This window comes from Procambarus clarkii, chromosome 40, assembly GCF_040958095.1.
Source record: "Procambarus clarkii isolate CNS0578487 chromosome 40, FALCON_Pclarkii_2.0, whole genome shotgun sequence".
NCBI lineage: Eukaryota > Metazoa > Arthropoda > Malacostraca > Decapoda > Cambaridae > Procambarus > Procambarus clarkii.
This window is the reverse complement of record NC_091189.1, coordinates 839,590-850,281: the sequence shown is the minus strand read 5'-3', so window position 1 is coordinate 850,281 and position 10,692 is coordinate 839,590. Positions and strand designations below refer to the sequence as shown.

Below are 10,692 nucleotides of genomic sequence, written 5' to 3'. Positions count from 1 at the left end.
AATTTTGGAGTAATAAGCTTTGTGTTTATAGTGAAATTGTTACCATTATTCATAGTTAATCTATATAAGTTTTCTTTTTTATAACGATTTAAATAATCTTTCTTCTTTTGCGTCTCTGTTAATGGAAAAAAAAAATATCTTTTACACACAGAAATCACACTAACGTGATGTATCCAATGAACAAACCCACAAGGGCCATGACGAGGATTTTAAAATGTCTTTTCTTCTCTTAAAAATAATCAGTGTTTCTCCTCTTTTTCTCTTTTCTCTTTCTGTGTCTCTCTTGATATAATTACCTCTTGTTCGTGACAATCAGCTTGTTTAAGTGAGATAATGATATCTATTGCTGTTTATATCCTTCTGTTTCGCCATTTGTCTCACGAATTGTGCTTTTTATGTCGCGTTTTCGTAAATTTCCTTATTACTTTTTATTTTTCTAATTACCGTATTAATTTATTTTACTGTTTTTTTTTGTTTGCTATTTCATGGTCAATCTCGTTTATTGTATTTGCGGGATATTTTTATTTTTTTTCCTGTTGTATTTGAACCTCATTCAACCTTGTTTCGGGATTTAATAATTTTGTGCCTCAGACAAGTGTGTCGCCCTGTTAGGCACTATAGTCTTGACGTGTTAGCAACAGGTTCGGTTGTTTACACTCTACTGTCGTGGCAACCTATGAAATTTGTCCCTGAAAAGTTGGCCATTTCTGGTCGTTGACATATTTGGTTGTTGCAACACTTGGTCGTTGACATTTATGGTCGTCGTTATACCTGGTGGTTGCCATACCTGGTGGTCGCCATGCCCAATCGTCGCCATGCCCAATAGCCGCCATACCAGATCGTCGCCATACCAGATCGCCGCCATACCAGATCGCCGCCATACCAGATCGCCGCCATACCAGATCGTCGCCATACCCAATCGTCGCCATACCCGATCGTCGCCATACCCAATCGTCGCCATACCAGATCGCCGCCATACCAGATCGTCGCCATACCAGATCGCCGCCATACCAGATCGCCGCCATACCAGATCGTCGCCATACCAGATCGTCGCCATATCCAATCGTCGCCATGCCCAATCGTCGCCATGCCCAATCGTCGCCATACCAGATCGTCGCCATACCCAATCGTCGCCATACCAGATCGTCGCCATACCCAATCATCGCCATACCAGATCGCCGCCATACCAGATCGTCGCCATACCCAATCGTCGACATACCAGATCGTCGCCATACCAGATCGTCGCCATACCCAATCGTCGCCATACCAGATCGCCGCCATACCAGATCGTCGCCATACCCAATCGTCGACATACCAGATCGTCGCCATACCCAATCGTCGCCATACCAGATCGTCGCCATACCAGATCGTCGCCATACCCAATCGTCGCCATACCAGATCGCCGCCATACCCAATCGTCGCCATACCCAATCGCCACTATACCAGATCGTTATTATTATGCTACACTCTGATTTTGACCAATGACAAGCTCGATTTACCTCGTCAAATATTTACCTCAAGCACGTATTGGAATCCTGGTCTTTACCCAAATGGTTCCTCCAAACTACACTCATTTGCGTCACTAGATACGTGTTGCTCCACACTTGGGCCAGCGTTCGTGTCCATAACAATAATACAAGTAGCGAATTATAATAGATTTAGCAGTATCAAAAGAGGCAAACCATGTTCTCAGCCTGGTTCGAATCCCTCGGAAGAAAATCGAGCGTCTTTATTTCATCATTCTCGTCTCGGTGGTTTAAACACCCTATGGTGATACAAGTTTATTAATGAATTTATATATAGAGTTCTTCGGAATACACACCTGACTTTTGGAGAGGATCGACACACACCTGGCCGTTAGAGAGGATCACGACACATGTGACTTTTGGAGGCTAAACAGGTGTTTTCATTTACTTTAGAGTCTTTGTTCTTCACAATGACTCATTCTGAGGTCTTACCTGCATGCGACTATCTTTTTTTTATATTAGTTTACTCAAAAGATGTCAGCAGTGTTAAGGAGTCTCTTTAAAGATGTCAGAAGCTTCAAAAAGTCTTCGAGGAGATGTCAACAGCGTCATAATCTCAAGAGAGATGTCGGCAGCATCAAGAAGTCTAAATTTCTTTAGACACAGTTATCGTAAAGGAGAAACCCCTCCCCCCTCCTTCCCCTTATACCGGACACCTTAACCCCAGGCGTGGAAGTCACTGATACTCCCTTATACTGAACACACTAACGCCAGGCACTGACACTCCCTTATACCAGATACACAGACGGCACGCGTCTCTTTCCACAATGCCTTTGGCACCTGCTTTAATTAACTCGTGACCAAATATTTTATTTAAGAGCATTGAAGAGCAAAAATAATACTCAGTATAAAATAATGATTAAACGAAGATAGGGGGGAAAAGATTAAGCAATGGAGAGGAGACATGAAAGTCTAAGTAAATAAAGGTGGAAGCGTAAGTGGAACGGGAAGGAAGAGAAGGGAGGGAGAGAGAGAAGGGGGGATGGGATGTAGGGGGGGGGGAGCAACTCCGTGCGACAAAGACTGATGTTAGTCTTTGTTTCTGGGGACGTCGTGACGCTGCAAGACTTGCATTAAGGAACGACGCAAGAAGTGGGTAAGGGGGGGGGGGGGGGTCTGAGAGGGGGGGATGTTGTTGTCTAAGAGGAAGGGAAGGAGGGAGGGAGGGAGGGAGGGAGGGAAGGGTAGGAGAACTTGGTCTTGGGGAGGATTGAGAGAGAGGCAAACTTCTTTGGGTAGGGAGACGAGTATTGGAAGGACTGGGAAGAATAGGGTAGATAGGGTATATTGGCAACTTTTTTTTGGCATTTGCATACTTTTTTGCATACGTGCATGCATACTTTTTTGGTCCTGGTGTACACAACACAGGTGTACAAGTCACATGTGCACACGACTTCTGACTCCTGATAGCAGGCAGGCTTGAGAGCTTTCACTTCCCATAGCTCATGTTAAGCCCTACCCTATTAATTCTCCATGGAACACGACACCATAATCGATTTACTACCCTCGCTCCCCAAGTAACTAGGGAGTGATCAGGGGCCAACTGTAAAGGATTGGCGCCCAGTCAATCCTTCCTATCCAGGACTCGAACCCCCCAAAAATTGCATGCGCGGCCTGGAGCGGGTGTGTGCTTCCGGGTCCAAGAGGTTTCAGAAAAACTGGTCAGAGGAGACAAGGAGAATTATTGGGCGTATGGAGAATGGAAATAAATTGGTGCGAAGAAGACGTAAGGTAGGAAGAGAAAGGAGAGATAAATAGGAGTTAATATGAGAACAAGTGTAGGGAAGCAAAATAAGATAAAAAGCCAGATTAGAGAACAGGTGAAGAATTGGGAGAAAAGAGGCGATAAAGATGGAAAAAAAGAATGAGAATACAGATGAAAATATTGGGAGAATCAGTAGAGGAGGAAATTAAACAGGTAAATAGCGAAAAAGTTGAGAGGAAAAGTAGAAATGAAAACAAAAAGAGACAGTCAAACTCAGGTGGAAGGGAGACGAGACAGAGAGAGAAAGCAAGAATAGGCTGATGAGATTAAAGAAAACATAAGGTGACGAAAAGACAATATATGCGTAAGTTCATTAAAAAACAGATTTTCAGTTGTAACCTACAGTCTTTCTCAATGTGCTGTATACAATGTTCTGAATTTGTCAAAACACTGTATACAGTACTTGTAGAAAGAATGCAGGTTACATACAAAAATTTTGTTTTTAATACATTTATACATAAGATTGAGTCTTTCCTTCACTTCCATTCAAGCACTATGGGATTGTAATAAGTTTCACCATTAACAAAATACATAGAAGATTGACTAACAAGAGAGAAGATAGTTTGTAAGGAATAGGTAAGTGTATATAGGCAAATACGCAAGGGAGTAGAATGGAAAGATGAGAAGAACGAAGAGAAGGTGAAAAGGAAGGGGGGAAGAGGGTGGGAAAAAACACAGCACTTAATTTCTCGGGTATAGCAAGCTGCTTGTAATACTTAACAGCCATCATTTGGTTCTGACAAACAAATAATGGTTGTTAGAACACAACTAAGACGTTCAGCCGTCAGAAGTAACTACTCTCTCAGCACACAAGATGTTAATCTAAACGTTCATCCACTAGAACACAATCACAAGACATTCAGCATCTATAAGACGGCTATCACAACTCAAGACGCTCAGTCAGTATATTCACTTTGATTATACATTTCTACTATTTCTCATGAACATCCTCATAAGTGGCCATTTATTCACCGCCTGACTTGCATTTGGTAAAAGCAAGTGAACTGACCACATGAAACCAATGATACACAGATACTTCCAGCAACATACGAACGTGCCTGAGATAAGTGTTCAATAACATACACGCAATACAGGACTTGGTGTATAAACATCACTATCCTAGAATGCTCATTGTGGAATTAATTAAACGTTCATGAATATAACGTATACATAATTCGTTAGGTTAGCACTACAATAACTGTCAGCTGGAATATACTTAAAAATAATTATAATTCTAAAATAATTATAATTCTAAAGTAATTCTAAAATAAGGATTCTAAATAAGGATTCTAAAACAATTAACCTTAATGGTCACTTCACAAGAAAACTTTATATTTTCTCTCTAATTTTTTGTTCACTCAAAACAGCCAGTTCAGCCCAATTAAGCACTGTCTGTTTGATTAAAAATATGGAAAAAAAAAAGATAAACGAAAAATTTCTTTGCGACGTCTTTGATATTACTGAAAATAAAACTCGATCACGTGACCGTTCTCTCCAGACTGGAATAGTCTTAAGGCTATGTGAGTCTTAACTTCTAATTCTAACACATGTTAGAATTAGAATCCCCATTCTAACTTCTAAAGCTTTTTGAAGACTCCCCGACCCAGTGTCAATACAAAAGGCTGCATAACAATGCAATAATCTAGGCTAACATTAACAGCATTCCACAGAATGCATTCCAGCATTCAAATGTAGATATGATAGAGCCCAGTAGGCTCAGGAATCTGTGCACCAGTTGATTGACGGTTGAGAGGCGGGACCAAAGAGCCAGAGCTCAACCCCCGCAAGCACAATTAGGTGAGTACAGAGCTTACAGACCATCTAGGCATGAGCCGGATAGAAACAATTGGGTAACTATTTACAATCATAATCAAATACAGTTAATTTACCTGCAGTTAAGAAGGGATCTCGACTATAATTTATTGACTGGGGGAAAGCGACAACCTCATGGGGGCATAGAGACGTGGGGAGATAAATTAATGAAGGCAGCACTGAGGAACTTTCTATGCCACATCATTGTACCCACAAGACAACTATCAGGGGAAAATGGCAAGCCATTACGACTATATAGCCCTTGGAAGGAGTTAGGGTCAAGGATTTGGGATGGGACGAGGGGAAGGAATGGTGCCCCACCACTTGGACGGTCGGAGGATTGAACGCCGACCTGCATGAAGCGAGACTCGCTCTACCGTCCAGCCCAAGTGGTTGGGTTTGTACCCACAGGAATGATGGTTATTTATAGGCTAGTTAGACTTGACATTCACTCTGTCACGCATGAAGGAGCCAATTATGCATGCCTCGCTGGGAATGACCACCCACAATCTACTAGTGAGGGGGGAGGGGTTATCTTGAGGTTATCTTGTGATGATTTCGGGGGCTTAGCGTCCCCGCGGCCCGGTCCTCGACCAGGCCTCCTTTATGTTACCCCCCCCCCCCCCACCTCCCAGGAAGCAGCCCTGTAGCAGCTGTCTAACTCCTAGGTACCTATCTATTGCTAGGCGAACAGGTACATCAGGGTGAAAGAAACTCTGCCCCCATTTGTTTCCGCCTCCACCGGGCATCGAACCCGGAACCTCAGGACTACGAACGCCGAGCGTTCTCCACTCAGCTGTCAGGGCCCTATGAGGGGTGAGGAAATTATTTTGAATTAGAATTATAACATTTCTCTCAAGAATGACACTTAAAGGACTCGGAGATTATACTCAGAACAAATTATGCCAGTTTTCACCACGAACTCCTGTCCCCAAACCCTCCCTCCATCCTCCTACCTTTCCCCAATTCCCAACCCCCTACCCAAACCCACCGCTTACCCCCTCCCAACGCAACCCCACTTCAATTCCACCCTCAATCACCCTCCCCTCCCCACACCAACCCCCACCACAATGCCCACGTAACGTTCCCAAGGCCCCATTAATGGTTGTGTCAACAACCAAAGTATAATTACCGGATAAAGAAAACTAACGTCACTGATTACGTCACACCACCCACTCCACGTGTGTATTTGGTCCACACATGTGGCGTGATACATGACTTTAAAGTGTCACTGGGTCTGATTACACTCCTATAACCCATTTCTGATGATGGAGAGTGCTATTTCCTCCATGCCTCAAAAGTATAGTTGCTAGGCAATTTTGTCTTCAAACTTTATTTTGACCTACAGTGTGGAATTGTTATTATTTTCTTGATCCAGACGTCTGTAGGCTATTGGTATAAGGGATTCGGTGGTTAGTTTGGAAGCAGATTAGTAAACCCAGGTGGAAATGGTGAGAAAGGTGGCTATAGATGTTGCTGGGAAAAGCGAAAGTAAATATTTAAGGGGGAGGTTTACTTAAAAACGATCAAACGTGTGTGTGTGTGTGTGTGTGTGCGCGCGTGTGTGTGTCTGTGTGTGTGTGTGTGTGTGTGTGTGTGTGTGTGTGTGTGTGTGTGTGTGTGTGTGTGTGTGTGTGTGTGTGTGTGTGTGTGTGTGTGTGTGTGTGTGTGTGTGTGTGTGTGTGTGCTTGCGGGGGCTAGAGCTTTGTCTCTTTAGTCCCGCCTCTCAACTGTCAATCAACTTGTGTACAGATTCGCGCGTGTGTGTGTGTGTGTTATGTCTACGTAGATATAACTCACACACACACATATGAGTTACTGCTGTAACTCTTTATGAGTTACGAAAAAAACCACCGAAATTAAACGTTACTCATCAGACAGAAGAGTAAAAGGGAGACATGATCACCTCCTAAAAAAGAAAAAGAAAAACAATTTAGCACGGGCGAAACACGAACAAAGGGGAACACATGTGGAAAGTTAGTACCCAAATGAGCAGCATTTTTATACATTAACACATCATTATACAGCATTTTTTCAGCATCAAAGTATTAGGTGGGATGGGGTGAGGGGGGGGGAGTTAATTTATATTATTTATATTACATTCGCCTGCTAGTATCTGTGTCTACTAGAATGAATGTTCATTTTTGTTTCATTAACCCTGAATACTCACATGCCTGTTTACCTACTCTGTATGCCTGTCTATCTTCCCGTCTGTTTACTCTGTGAATTCTCTTGTCTCTTTAACTATCTGTTTCATATATTAATCTTTCTGTTTATGTTGATCTTCCGGACTGTCTAGAAATTTGTTTGTCGACATATCTGCCGCTCAATCTAGATATCTATCTACCTTTGTGTTTATCTATTGTTTTCTTTATCTACCTGTCTATTCATCTACCTACGTACCTAATACTTCGTTGATATACAAATAAATCTACCTGTCACTTATGTGTTTATTTTATTTAACTTTGTTTTCAACTTCTGTCTGTATGTAAGTGACTGACTGTGTGTGTGTACTCACCTATTTGTGCTTGCGGGGGTTGAGCTTTGGCTCTTTGGTCCCGCCTCTCAACTGTCAATCAATTGGTGTACAGATTCCTGAGCCTACTGGGCTCTATCATATCTACATTTAAAACTGTGTATGGAGTCAGCCTCCACCACATCTCTGAATAATGCATTCCACCTGTTAACTACTCTGACACTTGAAAAAGTTCTTTCTAACGTACCTGTGGCTCATGTGGGTACTCAGTTTTCATCTGTGTCCCCTTGTTCGCGTTCCATCAGTGTTGAATAGTTTATCCTTGTCTACCCTGTCAATTCCCCCTGAGGATTTTGTAGGTAGTGATCATGTCTTCCCTCACTCTTCTGTCTTCCAGTGTCGTAAAGTGCATTTCCCACAGCCTTTCCTCGTAACCCATGCCTCTTAGGTCTGGGACTAGTCTAGTGGCATACCTCTGAACTTTTTCCAGCTTCGTCTTGTGCTTGACAAGGTACGGGCTCCATGCTGGGGGCCGCATACTCCAGGATTGGTCTTACGTATGTGATATACAAGATTCTGAACAATTCCTTACACAGGTTCTGAAGGCTGTTCTGATGTTAGCCAGCCTCGCATATGCTGCAGACGTAATTCTTTTAATGTGCGCTTCAGGAGACAGGTTTGATATGATATCAATACCTAGATCTTTCTCCCTGTCCGTTTCATTAAGTACTTCATCTCCACAGATGAAAGTACAAAAGTAATGTGAACGTAAGAAAGTGTGTGTGTGTGTGTGTGTGTGTGTGTGTGTGTGTGTGTGTGTGTGTGTGTACTCACCTAATTGTGCTTGCGGGGGTTGAGCTCTGGCTCTTTGGTCCCGCCTCTCAACCGTGTGTGTGTGTGTGTGTGTGTGTGTGTGTGTGTGTGTGTGTGTGTGTGTGTGTGTGTGTGTGTGTGTGTGTGTGTGTGTGTGTGTGTGTGTACTCACCTAATTGTACTCACCTAATTGTGCTTGCGGGGGTTGAGCTCTGGCTCTTTGGTCCCGCCTCTCAACCGTCAATCAACTGGTGTACAGATTCCTGAGCCTATTGGGCTCTATCATATCTACATTTGAAACTGTGTATGGAGTCAGCCTCCACCACATCACTTCCTAATGCATTCCATTTACTAACTACTCTGACACTGAAAAAGTTCTTTCTAACGTCTCTGTGGCTCATTTGGGTACTCAGCTTCCACCTGTGTCCCCTTGTTCGCGTCCCACCAGTGTTGAATAGTTCATCCTTGTTTACCCGGTCGATTCCCCTGAGGATTTTGTAGGTTGTGATCATGTCCCCCCTTACTCTTCTGTCTTCCAGTGTCGTAAGGTGCATTTCCCGCAGCCTTTCCTCATAACTCATGCCTCTTAGTTCTGGGACTAGTCTAGTAGCATACCTTTGGACTTTTTCCAGCTTCGTCTTGTGCTTGACAAGGTACGGGCTCCATGCTGGGGCCGCATACTCCAGGATTGGTCTTACATATGTGGTGTACAAGATTCTGAATGATTCCTTACACAGGTTGTGTGTGTGTGTGTATTTGCGTGTGTGTGAGTTTTTGTGTGTATGGTGTGTGTGTGTGTGTGTGTGTGTGTGTGTATTTATCTTAATGTGCTTTTCTGTTTGGTTACCTGATTGCTTACCTCTCTTCCTACGCAGCTGTTTATATGCGACTATCTTTATTCATTATCTACGTACCGTATCTCTTCTGGTGCAGGTAAACATGTACAAAAGCCTCTTGCAGCACCATCAGTAAACCTGAACAAAAAACACATACAAAACAGAGAACCAGATTCCTTTTCAACATTTATGGCTCAGCGCTCCACAATTTCATTCCTTAACTCGTAACAGCATTAAATATTCCCTTGTATGTGACCCCATAAAACCCTGGAGACTCTTTGTAGGTATTTTTTTGTTTGCATCGTCGGTATTCCATAGAGATTCGTTCAGATCAACTGTGGTTGGGTACGTGCTTGGAACTCCTTAGAGTTTCGTTCATATTACCTCTTGGTTTCGTTCGAAAGACCTCTGCTGTATCTTAAGAATATGATTTGTATACGCTCAGAGCTCCTCGGAGATACGCACAGAATACCGCTTGGAAACGCAAAGTCTATCACTGGTACACACTCAGAATACCTTTGGAACACACTCAGAAGAATTCGGGCAATTTTGAAAGGCAGTTAACTAACGAGTTTTAAAACCAAATTTAATCCATGCTAACTTAAACTAATCTTAACTCACCCGAATCTAACACTGATTAATCATACAGACTCGTGGATCATCTCTTTCTGCTGAATAGTACGTCGTATTTTGATGTGAAATTCCCCTAAGGCCAGGAGCTGATGTACTGAAAATGGCAGTGACTCGCGAAATTGATCTGATTTCTCGCTTTCTGTTCGTGGGTCCTTGGGAAGGTTAGGTTCGGGCAATTTAGCACAACCGTTTAGTGACGTTATGAACGGAGAACAGGTTTCGTGAAAAATATATTACGTTTTAAATTTGTGCCCAAATTCTTACTAATAGGGAGGTGGGGGGATAGGCAGGAATCAGTAGCCCGGATGCTGCATATAATTTCCAAAGGAATCTTTCTCTTATATTATCATTCTAATTTGCATACGCTATGTATTATAGGAGTTCTCATTTCTTGCTGGTAGAAAATATTAAACTGGCTTTAAAACCATTCATTCAAGCAATGCACTCAAGCACTAGCTGTGGTTCATTTCAGTTTAAAAAAATGGCTTTGTTTTGCAACTATACCGATTGTATGTATCTTAAAATTAAATGAATTTCAGCACCAGGCTCTGACTGTCTCGCACCTCTTAAACCGGTTTCCCAATTTGGCGAATCATTACAATCATCGTTAAAAAAATAACAGGTAAAACAACGTTTATTTTCGAAGGCACTTTAAGGCTAAAGGTTTTATTGCTCTATACGAATCACAAAGTCTTTATATAAGCTACAATAGAAAATGGTTTAATAAAAGATTGAATTGCCTTCTGTCATTTCGACAAAAAGTTTTTTTGAGAGAGTCTTTCGGCGCCTTCCTCACGAACGTTCATGGGATTTGTTTTATTTTCAACAGGA

General features: G+C 42.5%; 1 protein-coding gene across 1 annotated transcript; it reads left to right on the top strand.

Moving 5' to 3' along the window:
* Nucleotides 1-815: 815 nt before the first annotated feature.
* LOC138372962 (uncharacterized) lies at nt 816-1,472 on the top strand. Its single transcript, XM_069338916.1, has one exon. It carries the CDS (start codon nt 816-818, stop codon nt 1,470-1,472), a length of 657 nt encoding a protein of 218 aa, XP_069195017.1.
* Nucleotides 1,473-10,692: the final 9,220 nt, after the last annotated feature.